The following is a 19,084-nucleotide window of genomic DNA, read 5'->3' on the forward strand; positions in this document are numbered from 1 at the left end:
GGGATTTCTTAAAGCAAATATGGACTTTTTTCAAGGATATCACAGTAAAGCTCTCTAAATATAAATGCCCATAATTTTCTGACTTGTTAAGTTTGAAAACAATGTAATTTCTTTCTGCTCCATGGTTATGCACTACTTTGCGTAGCTCCATCACGTCAAAGTTTGACAAAATACATCCGAATGTTTTTGTCAAAAGTCAAAAAAAAGTTGAACAAGGCGCTGCACAGTAAGACATCAAAACTTGCATTTTGTGACAATGCAACAATAATTGCTGGTTCTACTTCATCTTTTGCATGTTTTAATTTTTTGCATTCTATTTAAAATCGAATGCTGTTAAATGTGATATTCTGTTTTGATAAGATTCATCAAAAAATAAACTGAACATTTTGTAGCATGCTAAGGAGAAAGACTTCCAACACTATGCAGGCTTTATTAAATGAACACAGTGATTACGACAAAAAAGGGCAATACCAGTTTGAAGCTGGTGACTCATTTTCCCACCACTGTCACACCACTGACAGGTGTCAAAGGGCACCATAGCAGAGTTCAGCCAATTAGAGAACTGCATGCATTTGCTGAGACACCTCCTCTTTACCCATACAGATAAACTAATCCAGCCCTGCACATTTTACACTGAGATCATATTTACAAGCTGAAAGCAGATAAGCTCAACTTTCATGTGCAAAGTTATAGGATTATTACAAGTAGAAACATAATAAACAAACTATTTCTTCCTTTTTCTCTTCTCCTTCCTGACAGGATAAAGCACCCAAACATTGTGTCTCTGGAAGAGATATTTGAGAGTAAATCACACCTCTACCTTGTCATGCAACTGTGAGTATTCACATATGTGTGGTGCTGTGTGAATCCTTCTTTTTTGTGCAAAGTGTGTTTCAAGCTGCCTACTCGTGTTATCTCCCACACGCTCTTTGTCACATGCTTCGAACTGCACTCCGCAACACAAACACACGCACTCACACACCAACCGCGCCCACGTGCGCGCGTGTGTGTGTCTGTGTAGACTACCCATGAGCATCAGTGGGGAGTTTGCCTTCACACTAGCAGCTTGTCAGTGTCCCACCCTCCTTAAACTGCTGAAATGTCAGAGAGGATCCAGATCAATGACAGACCAGGATCAGGAGGGCTGTTAATTGTGACACTAATAAAAGTGTAAATCATTCATGCAGTCATCAGAGTCAAAGCAGAAAATAAAAGGCCGCAGGTGGCAGAGAGTCAGGGTGTTCAGAAAGCAAAGGGATGCTTCAAAACTCACAGTTTTTACTACAGTAATATTTATTGTATTTATTTGTTGCTGGATTCAGTGTTGGTCTTTCTTTCAAGTCTTCCTCAAGCCATTGAGAAAGCCCTGAGATTTCTTCTTGATAAATAGAAAATTTGTAGAGACCTTCGTTAGCAGAGTGAAGTCTCCATCTGGTGGCCAAAAGCAACCACTGTTTGAGGTTTCCTTGTATTTTTCAGATTAAAGTAGTATAGTTTTTACATTTGAGTATTTGTTACTGTAAACTTCATCAAACCTGTTATAAGTAGCAGTTCTTAACAGCATAAAAACTGGAAGTTGTTTGTTCTTGTTACTAGCTAGTAAAGTAAGTTCCTGCTTTTTTTCATTTCCTCTTGCTGATTTCCTCATAGGTTTACTACCGTGTTTTACCACTTCTCTGGCATCTCCTCTTGTTCAAATCCATAAAATGGGTGATGTTATGTGTATTTCCAACATGCTTTGCTGAATGCATCTCTTTCTGCAGGGTGTCTGGTGGAGAACTGTTTGATCGTATCATAGAGAAGGGCTTCTACACAGAGAAAGATGCTAGTAAGCTAATTCAACAGATTCTGGACGCTGTAAAATACCTCCACGACATGGGCATTGTGCACCGTGACCTTAAGGTCAGTCAGACCATTCTTTATTTGATAGTACAATGTTATTTTTAAGCAGTTTTTGTTTAATATAGAGTGCTATGCTTTTCTCCTACCAAGTTGTCAACACAAATATATTTAACATTAGCAAGAAATTCAGAACAAATTGTGTATGTGGTGTCTGTGTATTAACAATAAATAAGTTATTCCTTGCAAGCATTTAGACCTTTTCACATTTGAACTTTTTCACATTCTGACACATTAGAGCCCCAAACTTCAGTGTATTTTGTTTCAGTTTCAGGTGAAAAAGGACACAGGCTTTTGACACACTACTTTCTGTTGACCTGTCACATAAAACACTTCTATTTTTTCTGTACTGCATGTCTGATAGTAAATATCTGATAAGGCTTTACTGGGTATTTAGGGCTTTAACACATCTATTGTATCCTAGTGCATATATGGCATGCTTTATAATATGCTTTAAATTCACACTTGTATGTGGTTTTGCATTGCTCCTCACCTTGCAGCCAGAGAACCTGCTGTACTACAGCATGGACGAAGACTCAAAAATCATGATCAGTGACTTTGGTCTGTCTAAGATCGAGGGCTCGGGCAGCGTGATGTCAACAGCCTGTGGAACGCCTGGATACGTTGGTAAGATATCTAGAGACCAAGATTTACTCATTTTACATATCATGTAATTCTGCAACAGCTTCTTAAAATATTCAAATTAATATTGAACTCATGAACTTCACATCATAAGTTCATGAATTATCTTATGATATGAAGTTTTGACATTCTGTGTTAAAACATGCATCTTCTCTTTCTTAAGCTCCTGAGGTTTTGGCACAGAAACCTTACAGCAAAGCTGTGGATTGCTGGTCTATTGGGGTCATAGCATATATTCTGTGAGTACAACTTTGGATAGTCACCATCCCTCAGATAAATACTTTTAGTAAGTCTGTATATCTAAAATAAAAGAAAATTGTACAACAACACTTCTTTACCTTTTCAAATCTGATGCATCATGTGTTTCATACAAGTATTTTAAATTATTAAAAATAACTATTGAGAAACAGAAGGACACCTTCGATAAATTCAAAATCAAAGATATTTATTTATTCACAAGAACATAAAATGATGAAAGTGTGTAGCTTTTGGGAATCATTTTTGTGTGGGTTAACCTTAATTCCAACAAAGCAGAACTTTAATTTAAAAAGTATGTAGGAAAATGTGAATCCTTTGTGCTTGTTGTTTGTAGATCAGGTTTGCACATTCTATCAAGTTTGTGTATAAACAAAATTTTGGTAGAGCAGGCCCATGTTTGAAATCTTTGTTCATCTGGCACATAGACTATCAAACAAAATGTTTTTTTGTTTTTATATCAGATCATGAATAAGGAGGTGTGAGATGTCCTACCATGTGTTTTCACCAGAATTGCGTAATTTTGCCTTGAGTGTGGAAAATCTTGAGACTATGAAAAAAATGACAATTAAAAAAGACAATCCAGTTAGTCAGTTAATACACTTAATATTCTCTTTTTGTCTTATTAAACTGAATATATTTAATAATATGTGAATGCTTTTATTTAACATTTTACTAGTTCCACTGCTCTTTCAGAACCATGCCTGTGACCGTGAGATAAAACATTTAAGTTTAGCCGTATTAAATAAATTTGAATGTGTTTAGATGGTTCATTTGTCTGATTAAAAGTACCTTTTGAAAATAACAACCTTTAAGGAGCTATTAAACATGCCTTTCATTAAACCTACATTACTATTTAAAAATACGTTTTATTGGTTAAATACAATATCCTATAATGTTGTGTTTTCACAACAGCTGTAAGTAGAAAATCAGCTTGAAAACATCAGTCTTTGTGTAATTATTAATTTATGTAATGTGTTTACTTAGGGACATGAGTTACTGAAATAATAAGAATTTTTCAATAACCTAATTTATTGAATATGAGTGTATAGTGTTAGTTATGCACCAATAAGCTGTTCTCTCTTTTATTCTAGGTTGTGTGGATACCCACCTTTTTATGATGAAAGTGATGCCAAACTGTTTGAACAGATCCTGAGAGCAGAATACGAGTTTGATTCTCCTTACTGGGACGATATCTCTGATTCAGGTATAGTACAAAAATCACCATTGATCTGTTCATACTTTTTTGACATGCTAGTATTAAACAGTTTAATCTCATGTAAAACACCACAGATTTTGTGTGTGACTAGAGAAAGAAACACAGTTTGTTTTTTTTCTTTGTATATTGTAAGACAAGTTAAAGTCTGTTTTTTTTTATTATTATTATTTGCAGCATTTATCAAAGAAAACATTGATCAAACAAAATTATCAATGTCGATACAGTTCCTACAGTTGTGGCCTTTCTGCAATATTACTGTACGAAGATCTGAATGGAAATGTTTTTTTATGATATTCATAGCAGTTTTTAACCTTAAACCTTTTAATTTTTTACAGCTAAAGACTTTATAGTGCATCTTATGAAAAAAGATTCCAATGAACGCTTCACCTGTGACCAGGCTTTGCAGCACCCTTGGTATGTCTCTTCTGTCATGTCGTCTCTTCAGCACAAACCTTTCAAATGAAAAGTTTGTTTAAAGATTCAAATAATTGTTTATTTTGTTTTTTTTTACTGAAAGGTAGTTTTATGATCACATTTTAGTTATCTCACTCAAACCTTCTCTTCCTTCTCTCAGGATTGCTGGAGATACCGCCCTGGACAAGAACATTCATGAGTCCGTCAGTGCTCAGATCAAGAAAAACTTTGCTAAGAGCAAATGGAAGGTCAGTCGGAATCTTACAGAGCTGCGAAAGTATTCATTACTCTTTAGAGCAGATTTTTGAAATGGGAAAAGTGCATATTTTAAGAAGGGTTTAACAATCAGAAATCTGAAAAGCAGGGTCTTTATTTGTATTCAGCCTTCTAAACATTGATACTGAAAATGAAAGTAAAAAAATTGTTGTATGTAAACTATGAGTTTACATACATTATGTGTTAGAATGACCCATTCAAAATCCAGACCTTAAGCCAAGTGAAAATCTGTCATATGATTTAGAAATTTGTATTACTAGGTACTCTTAGTCCCATCTCATTAACCTTGAGCTTTTTCGCAAAAAATTCAGTATCTAAACTTGCAGCTCTGGGGTAGAAATGTCACAAAACGCCTTCATCTGACGTTTCTACAAAGTTGTGACTCAGAAAGGATAAATACAAATACACACCACATTTTTCAGATTTGTATTTGTAAAAAGAGATTGAAAACAAAAGTGATCAAGTTCTACATTGTTGTAAGAGTTATTATTCAGCTTTGCTCACTAGGGCTTTTATCTTTGTAAGTCTTAAAACTGGGTGTTTTTCTCCATGTTCTTTGTGGTTTTTTTGTGTCTGCAGCAAGCATTCAATGCCACCGCAGTGATCCGTCACATGAGGCGTCTCCAGCTTAGCACTGGCAGTGAGGGACCTGGCCCCACCTTGTCCGATCCGTGCCAAGCCCATCTGCTGATGGAAGAGGAAGGTAAGGGGTAGCATATGTTTATTTCCACCCAATCATTTTTTTGAGCTAGTTTAATGCCTATATATTGTGCTTTTCCTCTCTCAGGAGCGCTTTGTGAAGGTGGTTGCTCCCAGAACATGGATGGAGGAGCAGACGCTTTGTCCAACTGCACCTACCGCTGCCACCCAGCCAATAGTGTGTGATACCTAACCCCCCCTTCATGTACTTGTTATTCCCAATTCACTTTCCAATTTTAATCCCCCTCGGTGGAACCTGAGGCATCGTCTCTCCCCCGCTTGTCTGGCTGGGAATACAGCGCCATTCCAACCTGTCGCCTGCAGGGGGAGCAAGACTGTCAAGCCTGAAAGGGAAGAAATATATCGTGTTGAAAAGGAGGTGGAGGGAGACTTGCTGTAATGCTTATGCACCAAGGCAGATCATTTTTGGGATGAGTTGAAATGCATGAGAAGGAAAAAGGGAAAGACATCCTCCCCCTCCTTCATGTCGGGGGGGTGGGGATTGTTTTTACAGAAGCAAGACAGAACTTGCTGGATGTTTTATTTTAACGAAAATGTTTTCAACTTGTCTTTTTATGTTTTATCGTTTTAAATTTTTGAATTATTACCCTCCTTCTATAAGACTTTGGAGCGTTAATCACAGTATGGTATCTGCATGACAACGAGACGAATCCCCATTGCATGATTTAATTTTTTTTTAAAAACACGTTGTATTGCAGAAATGCAATACAGCATTACACCAGTAAGATGGAGTATTTGGAAATGTTTTAATGGAAAATGTTGTGATATAGCAGATTTGCATTTTATGTCTTTAAAACAATTTGTGGCAGAGCAGTTCCTCCAATGAAAATGATACCATGCAGTTCTATGACATAGCCTTTCTTTCTCCACCATGAAGTGGTTTGAAGTTGAGAGGAAAAGGCTTCCCTGTTCTCTTTTTATTTCCAACAAATCAAACTTCAGCAACAACAGATGTTTTCCTATCTAAGGTGCCTTTTAGAATCCACAGTTTCATTTGGTGGTAGCGTTGCTTAAAAAGTGGTTTCTTTTTGTACGATTATGGGATTGTGTGTGTCTCATGTAAACTTAAATATAACTTTTTCCTCATTAAGGTTAGGTACAGATAGGATGCCTGCACAAAGAAAATGTTGGTTTTAAAAAAAAAAACATTAAATATTTGACAAAATGGCTGCAACATTTTTAGTGTGAAATAGTCCTTTTGTATCCAAGCTGAAAGATGCTGAAGAGTTTAAAGCTAATCTTTGCAGTTTTTTATCTGCATCTCCAGTACTTCTCAACACCATTCAAATCATTTTTGTTAGGAACAAAATTGTGTGCATTGCTTTCACCTGCACCTGATGTCTGCAAACTATGGCTCTGTAGCAGGAGCGCTCTTAATCATCAGGCATGTAGACCATAATGTAAATACCTAAAAATTATTCCCACCGTTAAATAAACAGCACTCGTTTGAGCAAGTTTTACTGGAACACATTAAAGGAATCATCATTTTGATTGCTGAGCTGAAACTGTGTGTGTTCTGACATGCAGCACAGCCTCTTTCCAAAGTCCAAAAGAAATGAATACTTTAGAACATAATGGATTTGAATTACAGAGGGGAAAAAATATATATAAAATGGAGTTTTGCACACCTACATAAATAACGACACCTTTATGCATCCGAGCAGGAAACGGAGCTGTTGTCTTAATGAAAATGTGACATTCAAAGCTTAGTTAGTGAAGTACTGGCTTTTTTTATTTTCGGTTCATACTTTTTATTAATTTTCATTAAATGCAGCATGATTTATAAACAAACGTTTTAACCAGAAGGGTTTTATAACCCCCAACAAAATTGATACAACAAAAAAAGCAGGCAAATATACTGTAGCTCTTTCAGTCAGTTTACAAACCGCTCACACTCGCTTTTCTTCAACACGTTTCCCAGCCTTAGAAAAAAAACTTTAAAGACTGGAATTATGCATCAGACCAACTCATTCCATATTAATTCACATTGTTTGTGTGTATCTTTTTTTATTTCAGTTTCCGCTATTATTATTTTGTAAAATAAATTTCATTGCACATTTTTAAAAAGATATCTGTTCCTGTTTAGCATGTTTTTAGTGTTCTTTAGCCTATGTATTTTTGTACTGGATGAGGAGAAGCTTTATGCAAATGTTTCTGAATGATCTGGTGGGAACCTGCTGCAAAATCTCAACTGGCTCTAATGGACAATATGAGGATCTTCCTTTGGTGTGGGCTTCGTTTCCTATCAGTAACCGCTACACATTTAGGCTCCTGCTTCTCTCTGATACATCAGTATTTTGTAATTGCTCTTCATGTTGGTTGGATTTGCCTTGGGAATTGTTAATATCTCAAATGATGCTTGTAAAAGGAGAGATTTTGTCAGACCTTGCTGTCTTTTACTTAAAATCACGCAGACCGTGAAGGAGCGCAGGCCAGTGTAATAACATTTCAAAAAGTTAAACTTTGTGCTGCTTTGGAAAAATATCTATGAGCTTTATAGCGCAGTTTTACTGGATAGTCCTTGTAGTGTTTTCAGGCTGTAATGAAACTGGTGACTCTGAACTGTAAAGTGCATTTATTAGAGACATTATTTTGGCAGAGAAAAAGTTCAGGATGAATAGTTTAGATGTCCTGGAGTACTGTAACATTAAAGCCGAAACAGCACAGGGGGGCTCAGAGGAAGCCTGTCTGCTTTCAGCCGATTCAATATACGATCTGATGTACTGACGATAATTAAAACAACTTTACTATTTTGAATTATTGTTATATATCTTTTTTCTGCTCATTTCCTACATTGACAAAGCATTTCCTTTGCTCACCGCAGTAATGTCCTGCCATACGTGTTCTCCGGTCTTTCCCATTCTCAAAAGTGTCTGAAAGGGATGTAACTCTGTTTCATATCATATTTGTACCCAAAGGAAACAGGAAGTCGTGGATTGGTTTAATGTACAGACGCTGATCATTTTAAAAAGTAAAATGTGTTGGTTATGTCTATTTTGTGTAAATTCCTTGGAGAAGCCATAATTATCTGATTTGACTAAAGCAGAAAAGTTATTTTTTCTTCATAAACAAATCTGTATATAATATAGAATTGTAATTGTCATTATGTTAAATTTTTTTTTACATTTATATGTGGCTTTATAAATATAATATATAAAAATGTCCCTCCGGTCTGAAAAAAGTATCCTCTCCCTTGCAGACGTTAGGCCAGGGTGAGTACTTTTGGATTTAGGCTGCCTTTGTCTGAAAGTAAATTTGATAAGCATGCTCTGCATGAATCTGTATGGGAACTAATACTTTACCACAAATGGGTCTGGGGTTTCTTTGGGTTAAAAGCAGTTTTATGAAAAAAACTCAATTTGGCATGTTGATATCCTAGCAAAATTAAAAATAAATCTAGTGCTGTTCTTGGCTCGTGTAACAGAAAACATTGCTGATAAAAGCAAATGCTGATCAGAATTGTAAGATCTGCTGTACAAATCACTACTTAGGTCATTAACTTTTAAAATAATTGTTGGGTCTACACACCATCAACCATACACACTGATTCAATTTATGAAAACAGGACTTGTTTAGTCTGAAAGTCAGCATCTTGGAACGTTTTCTGTCTGCTTTGAGCTCGGTTAGGCCAAATTAAATCTCCATTTATTTATCTATGTTTCTTGTCATGGTCGATTACCTTATGCTGCACTCTGTGCCATGGATTGGAAATAATTCGGCCATTCTGGAAATTTAAGAAGTAACTCTTTACTTGATAGCAAAATACTGTTCCACTTCATCCCACGGCCTTGTGGGCCTAAGAACTTTGACATGAAGGTTACCTTCATGTTCTGCTGTGGGAGGCCTCTCAAGTCCTCTTTGAGGAATGCTGAGCAATTAGGGTTTGTGGTTTGGCTGCTGGGAGGAACTGCAGAGCTGAAGAGAGTGAGAGTGGTGGTCGCTCTCAGTCGGCAGACGGTGGACGGAGTAAAAACGATGCGGTCGAGCCAAAAACAAGGAGCTGGTTTGAGATAATGAGAGGGATTCTTCGTGGATTACAAGGTGGAAACGAGTTGAGAGACGCAAGCCGTGTCTGGATGCAGAAGATTGGGAAAAAATTATTAGGAGATGCTGCCAAAAGTGCAGCACAACTTCTAAGCACAATAAAACCACATCTTTTTCATGTTAACTGCAAAATAAAATCCCCTGCTTGTTGGTAGAGATTGTGCTCGTGCTGCGCCCTCCTCTCTGAGCAGGCGGCGGCTGTCCATGCCTGCGACGGAATGTGAAACGGATTCGACTGAGAGATGAGCCAAAACAGCTTCTGTGATGACAGACTGGGATTCGTCACTTGCGAGAGCTGATTTATTTCTGCGCTGTTGGCAATTTAAATGCTACAGAAGCACTGAGAGTAAATTGCTGATGTGGAAGGATGAGAGGATTTATGAAGCAGACGGCATCCGGCGGACAAAGTCACAAAATCAGAAGCGCATCTGCTGGAAATGTGAACTCACAGATTCATCAAATCACAGACGGGCTGCTTTAGATATACACATCATCTGAAGATTTACAGGTTTTCTACTAGTCATGTGTTAAGTAGTTTTTAAAAATATTCAGACAACTTGAACCTTTTCATATTTTCTCACTACAGCAAGTCTTCATACATTTTATCAAGATTTAACATGATAAATCAACACGACATTCTGCATAATTGTTGACAGAACAATTAAACTTTCAATTTTTTCCTACAAAGGAAAATCTAAGCAGTGTGGCGTGGCTTTGGATAAAGTTACCTAAGTCAATACTATGTAAACTTGCCTTTTGCTACAATGCATCATGTTTGCAAAATACTTCAAGCTCAGTTTGGATGGAGAGCAAATATGAGCATAAAGTCTTCAGTTTTAGCTGGATTTAGGTCTGGACTTTGACTGAATCGTTTTAAAATATTGATATTCTTTGATCTAAATCAGGGGTCTCAAACTCAATTTACCCGGGGGCCGCTGGAGGTAGAGTCTGGGTGAGGCTGGGCCGCATTCACACACACGGTCTCCTCAGCCGAACCTTTCTGATTGCCTATTACCATATTTGGCCGTAGTCAGGCGCTGTAACAGCCGTAATTGTGTAGTGTCTCTTTAAGATACTCTAGTATTGCTAATGATGTCAGAAGTATGCGCCACGGCTTCTCTGTAGAGAGCGTGGGAGAAACGTGCTAGACGGACATGTTAGCTCCCTAACTTTTTAGTAATGTTACGGGTTGTTTGGACGCTGCTCAATTTTCATGTCTGATAATATAGCAGCCGTTCAACCGGGCTTTGTAAGGTTGGTGAAGAGCGTATTTATTACAGGACAACACTATGGAATTCCCAGTACCAGTGTGGTTGTGAGTTTTTGACCGTCCTGACGAATCTGCCACCTCCTCTCCTCCCTTAAACACAACCCAAGCGTTACAGCGCCTAACCTTAATTACGTTACACTGACCAGCAACTTCCGGGTCTAGACTGGATGCTGAAGCACGTGAAGCGGGAGCGGCCGCGGAAATTGCGCATGTACCGCATGCAAATAACGACAAATAGAAAATGCAAATAGGCCCGGCCGATGTCCCGCCCCCGAGAGCAATATACTCCACCGTGATTGGTAAGTTCGTTCAGCTCCACACACAACACTGAAAAGTGCCAATTATATCAAACTCGCGGGCCGCACTAACATTAAACTTTCATATTAAGGCGGGGGGCCACAAACTATCGTCCCGAGGGCCGCAGTTGGCCCGCGGGCCGCGAGTTTGAGATCCCTGATCTAAATCGTTACGTTGTAGCTCCGGCTGCATGTTGACAGTTTTTGTCCTGCTGGAAAATTAATCTTATGGTTACAGAGGGTCTTGTTACAATATAGGGGACTGAATAAGCTCACTCCCACTTCACAAGTACTATAACCCAACACAATACTTTGTGATAATCTATCTAATAGAATATCTTGAGGTTTGTGGTTATAATGTAACTAAACATGAAAGTTCAAGGAAAACATCAACATGCAAAAAGGAAAAAAAAAGAAAACGCCATTGGGAGGAGTTTTGCTGGCTTGTGAGTGACCTTTTTGTCTCCACTCCAACTATAGCAAACCCTGAATTTTAGAGCTCTCCAAATTAACAACTTTCTTCTACTTTATGAGCTTATGTGGCTTAGGAAGGACAAATGTATCTACTGACTCAACCTTGGCTGCATAAACTTAAATAATTGGGGCTATTTTCCCCCCACCTCCTTCATGTATGACCTCACACACCACTTTTATGTCACCTTCACATTTTTCACCAGGAGGCTATTGTGTTAACATCTGTCGGGAGGTTTCTGTGCCCGTAAAGTGTTTGCCGTCCATCAACACTAGTGCTGCCATAAGCAGAATGAGTTTCTGCTTTTTAAGATGTTTTATCGCGTCAATCCTCTTACAGAAAAACAAATGAGTGGATCTGTTTTTGTGTCCAGATAAGGCTGGCTGACAAAATACCAACAGAAATGATTTAGAAATATGCTTACTGGAAATGATCTACCTTGTGAGGAAAAACAATGTAGATACAAATGAGACATGCAGGGGCGTGTTTGTGTGTGTGTGAACACTTATATGTTTTGTCTGTTGAGGTTTGCTATATAAATGAGGGTGCCACCTCAAAGTGAATGAGACCAGAATGAAACATTTAAATTCAGAGCTCTTGCTTTTCTTTTGAGCCAACAAAGTGGAATTTTTCTGCATCAGTACCACTTTAGACCAGCCCCCTGACAGGATTTAAAGAGGGAAACATAATAGCTGTATGTTCACTGGCAACATTCTTTCCAGTGCTGGAAATGCTGTATTTCTGTTCTTCACGCAAGTTTTACATGCAGGGTTTTTTTTTTTTTACACCAAACCGCTTCATGCTTCTGTTTCCAAGAAGCTAAATGTTCTTGTAATCCTTAAAAAATGTCTTAATCAATAGTTCTCGAGGCTTTCCGAAGTTCTTTCAACAACTTGGACATTTACTGTTTTTGAATTATTGCTCCTGCCGACAGCCTTTTGCTTAGTGTCTTGCTTAAAGACACAGAAAGTGGATAAATGGAGGATGATAGAAGAAACCTGAAACAGAATCTGAGACATGCATCATCCTTTAGCTGATCATCAACTAAAGGATTAACCCATAGTTTGTAGTTGCATTTTCAAGTAGGTGAGTGAGGTTTTTTTTTGTCAGTGTGGCGAGAAGGGTGGATGCACAGCACACAACACGTCGGTCATCAGTGCAGCAAAGGAGCAGCAGGCACAGAAGAGGCTCAGGTTGAGACACATAGCGCTGAGCCTCCCTCACTCAGCGGATCAGTGAATTTACATCTGAAAAAGAAAAAAAAAATGCTCGTGAGGTGTCCTACTTAAAGTCTGGTCTTAAATCTAATTTAGATGCCTTTTATGTGATCTTAACAAGGCGTTTCGTGCTCAAAACTCCCAGCAGTGTGGCTGAACTAAAACAATCCCATAAAAACGAGGAGTGAAAGGAAATTCCTCCACAGTGACGTTATCACCAATTATCAGAAATGTTTGATTGCAGTTGTTTCCCAGCGACCACATTCAGTTTTTAGGTCCAGCGGGTGTTTCCTATTTGTCATTCAGCCATGTTATGATCTTATTCATTGCTTAAAAATGCAGTTTAGATGTAACTAGGTTATTTCTTTTTCTGACATTAAAATGCATTTGGAGAAAGTGTGACAAAAAAATTCAAAAGTAGAAATCTGTAAGAGGACACGATGGTCTTCACTGCACTGTAAACCTATTGAGCAAATAATAGAAAATGCGTGAGTTTTCTTTGTGATAAAAGCAACAAATTTCAACAGAAGGACACATATTTTCATCCTGAGCTGATGTCTAGCATATTTTCCTTGCATGCCGCTGGCACATTTATATTAGGCACAGGGTCAAACAAACCCCAAGCAGTTCAGCCAAATGCAGTTTTTGGCTCCAAACAATAATCAACATGCTAATGTTGTTTAAACCAAAACATTCCTCCCCGGTTCCATACCTCCTTCGGCCTCCGCGATAGTGCAAAACGTAATCGCAGGCTGTTTCAATTTGCACGAGAAACGGTCCTTTTGAGGTGCTGGAACGCAGCAGGGGGACCAAGACTTAAATAAACAGTGAGATCACCATCTCCTTCCAAAGAAGGAATGATGTGCAGCTTGCTTTTTCAGACATCTTAGCGTAACTCTTTAGGTGTGTACAGAAAAACTCAAGTCTAAAAGTGAGACGGGTTGTCCAATAACGAATGCAATGTATCTAAAACAGTCTGGAACAAGTCCTGTAGGTCTGAGAACCGAAAGCTGTACATCTTCTTGAAAAGGCAGAGCATTAGTTTGTGAAAGGCTCCAGGCCCTCGAGGTCCTGAGTGACTCTACAAACCACAGTTGGTGATTATAAACAGGATGGAGAAAAGGATGAAAAATGAGACATGGAGAGTATCTGGCAGAATGAGGAGAGCCACTAATTTTCCACTTTTGGGAAAATTCAGCCTGCAATTAGGGTCATGCACTGCCAGAAACTTGACATGTGTGCAACTTGCATTAATATATTGGACCGGATTCTGAGATGACAGCAAGAGAAAAAGAAAACAAAAGGAGCTGGAAAAATGGAAAACAATGTCATGCTCATTTGTTTTTTTGTTTGTTTGCTTCTTGTTGTTGTTTTTGCACCTTTTAGTCAGTTAGTCTTATACATAAAAAGGAATGTGACCAAGTTTGTGGGGCCATTTATTCAAATCAGGAGTATAAACACGAATGCACACTGAAATTCCAGGTTACCACAGATTACGCCTGTAGGAGGGAATGAGCGCCCTTATGAAATACTCTCAACCGCTGCGTGTCATGATATGTAGCCTTTCCCAGTTTCTTGGCATCTAGACTTGTTTTGTTACAGTTTCAGACTCCCAGTTTTTTTTTTTTTTTACTGCAAATAAAATGGGAAACTCGCTCTTTGTTCAAGACAATTGCCAAGTGTCATTCTGGAAACCTTTTATTAAAGGATAATTCATGCTCAGACATTATGCTCAGGCTTGTTTTACAGGATCTGTTCATTCCAAAGTTTAAGCTGCGCTGCTGAGCTGCAAGTTAAATCAGGTCCGCCATGCTCAGCTAAGCAGAAAGATATGATGGAAACAATATTTTCCTCCCAGCATAGCGGCTGCATTTCAGCCATCATGTGCTACATAAAATATTTTTTTATTTTATTGTTTTAAGTCCTTGGAGTACAGATCTCTGATGACTACACCTGTCTGAAAAATATAGCTGGTCTTGGGAATCAGGGAAATGCAGTATGGCAGACAAAAGGGCACCGCCCATAGTGAGAGGATTTGAAAAGGTCATTTAAGTGACCCTAACATATGTCCATCTGTTCTCAGCAGCTGCCGCATGAACAGGCTTGTAAACATTGCCTAATACTTCTCACATCCTCCCCAATAATTTTTCACCTATTTGAATGGTTTATCTATTTTATTATTTTTTTTTTTTTACTTTTTTCATTTTCTTTAACATTTTACATACCAATGTGCTGAAGATCCCAGAGAAAGTTCCTCTCATTTAACCGTGGCCCAGTGGTCTCAGAGGCCTTCAGCTGGTCGATGTCTCTCTGCTTCAGCACACCTGGCTTCAATATCAGCTCAAGCTGTGTAGAGTGTGACTGCATATTAGTGAGGCAGTTTTGCCATTTAATTAAAGTGTGGAAAGACGAAGGACTCATGAACTTTTGAGTCTTCAACTATTTTTCACGAAGCTATTCAGAATCAATCAACTAAAGCGCTGCCAACTGTCAGCCTATGATTAAACAGGCTAAACACTAAGCATTCATCAGATATTGGGTATCTGTGTTATGTTCTGTGAGAGTTTGGAGAGTAAGGATTTCCAAAATATCCCCCAATGATCTCATCATCAGAGTGCTGGACCCTCAAACAGCTCTTTCATTTTCAAGTTGACCTTTTCTCATATGTTCAGCCTCCACTGTTCTCTCTGAAGTAGCTGCATCTGTAAACTAGTTCATCTGTCATTTATAATATAACAATTTATAATCCTCCAACATATCGGTTAACATGTCCTAACCCTTGAGCTCACAATTAGTCAGGATAATCTTACTGGACATCCATCCAGAATGATGGGATATAGTTCTGATTTAAAAAGCCAATGTAAACTTAACCTGAAAGTCGCATGGCAAAAAAAACAAACAAAAACAAAAAACAACTAAATTCAATCCAGACACTACACAGCACCGCCCCTCCCCCCCTGCTGATGAACAGTCCCTCCAAATCTCCAAACAACCAAGAAGGGAAATATGGCAACCCTAAAGCTTTCCCACGTGTGACCACCAGATACAAAAACAGATTGTCAGAGATAACAACAAACATATGAGCTTTGACTCCTCCTGCGTTCCCTGCAGACCTTTACAGCAAACACAATAACTGCAGGAACATTTACAAGTGAAGAATAAAGAGCAGAGGGGATTAAGGGACTTGGGAGAGGGAACCAAGAAATGGTTATTAGCTCAGGTAAGAAGGTATCAACTTTCCCTCACAAAGGAAAAGCAGATGGGGGGGAAGAATGAGCCTCATGAAGGATAATTTGTCAGAAATAAATGTTGTGTAATCAGCTCGTTTGTTTGAAAGCAGGGAGGTGAAATATATACTTATAGTAAAGACACACACACAAAAGAAAATCAGTGCACTCTTAATTAGTCATCTGAACTTTCAATGGGCCGTTAATGGACCGAACAATTTTATCTGGAGCAGTGCTTGCTTTTGTTGTGGGTCGCCAAGATGCCTGTGTTGCATTTTCCTTTCTGTCTGGGATATCCAGACAAGGCTGGCTGTGCAGAGGTTTGTAGTAAAACATATGCAACATCTGTAACAGAAGATGATGGGCAACACTGAACTTGAATTTGGCTGTAAAGATTGTTGGAGACCCATTTTCACTGGGATCTAAAAATAATACCAGCTGCGGTTTTCAGTCCCTTGCAAAAACATTTACATTAGTTCATTTTCTTTTAATTCCCAGATTTTGTCACTTTGTATAAAGTGACAATTATTTTTTTTATTTTGTCACTTTATGACAAAAGTCAGAATTTTATTTGTATTTAATAGACTATGATGGTACAACAGTACAAAGTTGTGTGTTACTAAAAGACAAAAACAAAACCTGGTTTTAAAATATTTTCACAATTATAAATGTCTAAATGCCTTTACCTTTAGTTCCAGGTCCAGATCTCATGGAGTGTGTCTCTTCCAGTTTTGCACATCTAGAGACTAAAATTCTTGACTATTATTCTGCAGAATAGCTGAAGAACAGTCAGATTAGATGGTGGGAGTCTGTGAACATCAGGTTTCAATTATTACAGCAGATGGTCAGCTTAATTTAGGTCTTGACATTGACCAGGCCATTTTAACACGAGTATTCTTTAAGTTCTATTATTGTAGTTGGGACAGTATGTTTAGGAATGTTATCCTGCTTTAAGTTGATCTTCTGTGTCAGGTTTTAATCTGGGATTTCCTTCTATTATCTCCATTCATTGTCACATCAACTCTAACCAGCTTCAAAGAAAGGCATCCCCACAGCATGATGCTGCCACCACCAGGTTTCATATTTTGGGACGTTGCGTTTGAAAGGAAGTGACACGTTTGTGTTCTTGCACACAAAGCATTTTGCAAGGTAGCCGGACAGATTCAAACATGATCTTGTCTGACCAGAGCCTCGTCTGCAACATGTACGCCACATTCACGGGTTGTGGTAAAATTTTATACGGGTCATAGTTATGACTTTCTTGTAAAGAAAACTTTCTTTTTGCCACGCATTAATAAAGGTCAGAATAGTTGAGTTGGTTGAGTTTCAGAATATTGCTATCCTTCATTTCTTATCAATTGAAGTGGACTCTTTAATTTTTTCAGAAGACAAACGCTGCTTTGCAAGATGTGCGGCGTCGGAATGTTTTAAAACCTAAACTTTATCCTTTACCTGGTCTGTGTTCTTTTGTCTTCTTGATGCTGTTTGTTCACTGATGTTCTCATGCAGACCTCTGAGGCCTTCACAAAACAGCTGCATTTAATACGCTGCAAATGAATTACACAAGGGTGGACTCCACTACTTACCTGACTTCTGAAAGCAGTGCAGAGCATTGGATTTTATCATGGGGCTATCAGAGTCAATTCAAATCCATTAGTCACTATTCAGATTTTCTGTAGTAAAAATACAGAAAATTATACATTCATTTCCTTCCACTTTGTAGCTAAACACTACTGTATGTTGGTCTGTCATGTAAAATCTCAACATTTAAGTGTATGTTTGTAACAGGATGAAAGTCGTAAATGGATTGAAATTCAGAGTTACAATATTTTGGTACTTTTGTCTTTGTAGAAATGTGTGTGTGTTCCTTTTGTGGACAGCGTTGCATTTATTCTGTGTTCCTGTTATTCTTGCCACCTTTACTTCTTGAATTTTGAGACCTTTTATGTGTAACAGGTGGCACCATTAGGTGTCGCACTCTCTCCAGCCTGTGCCTCCATAAAAGGGAAGCTGGAAGGGTGGGCCAGGTGTCAATTTCCCGTGTGTTAGACCGGCTGTGTGTTGGGCCCAAGCTGTTTGCTGGCTGTGGTAGGTTGGGGGAAATCGTTTTAAAGTGATTCTTTTAAGTAAGTTGTGCTGATGTGGTGTTTTTATATAGGACTGTATTGCTGATGGTGTTCGGCTGGTAGCGTTACCTCGGCGTGGGTGTTGGACGCCGCAGGTAGGTTTTATATATTGGTCTTTTTAATTAGAATGAATTGTATGCTTATATATTGTTTTATTTGCTAGGTTTGCACCAGATCGGCTACACAAAGGTTTGATCTGGAAGTGTTTTATGCGATGCAGGTAGGCAGTGTTTTAATGTTTTAGGTTGATTTGATTAAAATGATTTAATAAGCATTCAGTAATTTTAGTGTCCTTGTTTTACAGTTTTTGCACTGCCTCCTGCTGTCTTTTTAGCGTTTGTTTTTTTTATTTTTTGCTAGTCCGCCCAGTTAGGATCGTCTTTCTGCTTGTAGTACTTGTGAGGGCGGGCTGACAACTTTTTCATTCATTTTGTTTGTTTTGTTTTTTGTTTATTTTGTGGCACTTCCCTGAATTCTTCTTTCCTGTTTGGCGTGATCCCCATGTTGGGTTGACAACGAACGGATAAAGCTAGCGGGGAATCCTTCCTGTATTCAACAATAAATATCAATAATTAACTTAATTCCTGTTGTTGATTATTACGCTTTGGCAAGGCCCAAGCTATAACATATGTAAATAATTTTCAAGTTTTTTTTTTCCCTTAACATTTGCTATTTTATTACCATGTACCAATTTTACAGTTAATTTTAATTTATCTTCAAACTTATGCACAATACTGTAATGACGCCAACAGGATTTATTAGAAATAAGTACAAGCTGCTATTTCTGAGGCTGCAGCTCACGCCTCTAACAAAAGGGCACACTCAACTGATAGCTTCACGGCTAACTCCCCTCTGAACTCTCCCCCACTTCCGGTAGCAGGACTGGAACTTCCTGGTACCGGAAGTACCGGTCCTGGTACCGGAAGTGGGGTATCCGCTCCACCGATCCCCCGCCCACATGACAGGCCTATAACATGTGAGCTGGAGCCAGCAGAGTCAGACAGGGG

The 19,084-nt window shown here is 38.4% G+C and overlaps 1 protein-coding gene across 2 annotated transcripts in view; it reads left to right on the plus strand.

Moving 5' to 3' along the window:
* The window catches only part of LOC102222273 (calcium/calmodulin-dependent protein kinase type 1-like), a 42,757-nt gene extending 34,575 nt beyond the window's left edge, over positions 1-8,182 (plus strand). For both annotated transcript variants that reach the window (XM_023324457.1, XM_005804294.3), the window contains 9 exons: positions 760-834; positions 1,764-1,902; positions 2,400-2,526; positions 2,705-2,780; positions 3,891-4,003; positions 4,351-4,429; positions 4,590-4,677; positions 5,285-5,408; positions 5,493-8,182. In XM_023324457.1, coding sequence (XP_023180225.1) covers positions 760-834; positions 1,764-1,902; positions 2,400-2,526; positions 2,705-2,780; positions 3,891-4,003; positions 4,351-4,429; positions 4,590-4,677; positions 5,285-5,408; positions 5,493-5,590 — 919 coding nt within the window. In that variant the 3' untranslated portion in view covers positions 5,591-8,182. The remainder of the gene's footprint in view (positions 1-759; positions 835-1,763; positions 1,903-2,399; positions 2,527-2,704; positions 2,781-3,890; positions 4,004-4,350; positions 4,430-4,589; positions 4,678-5,284; positions 5,409-5,492) is intronic.
* The last annotated feature ends 10,902 nt before the right edge of the window (positions 8,183-19,084 follow it).

The sequence above is a fragment of the Xiphophorus maculatus genome, chromosome 20, assembly GCF_002775205.1.
Source record: "Xiphophorus maculatus strain JP 163 A chromosome 20, X_maculatus-5.0-male, whole genome shotgun sequence".
Taxonomy (NCBI): domain Eukaryota; kingdom Metazoa; phylum Chordata; class Actinopteri; order Cyprinodontiformes; family Poeciliidae; genus Xiphophorus; species Xiphophorus maculatus.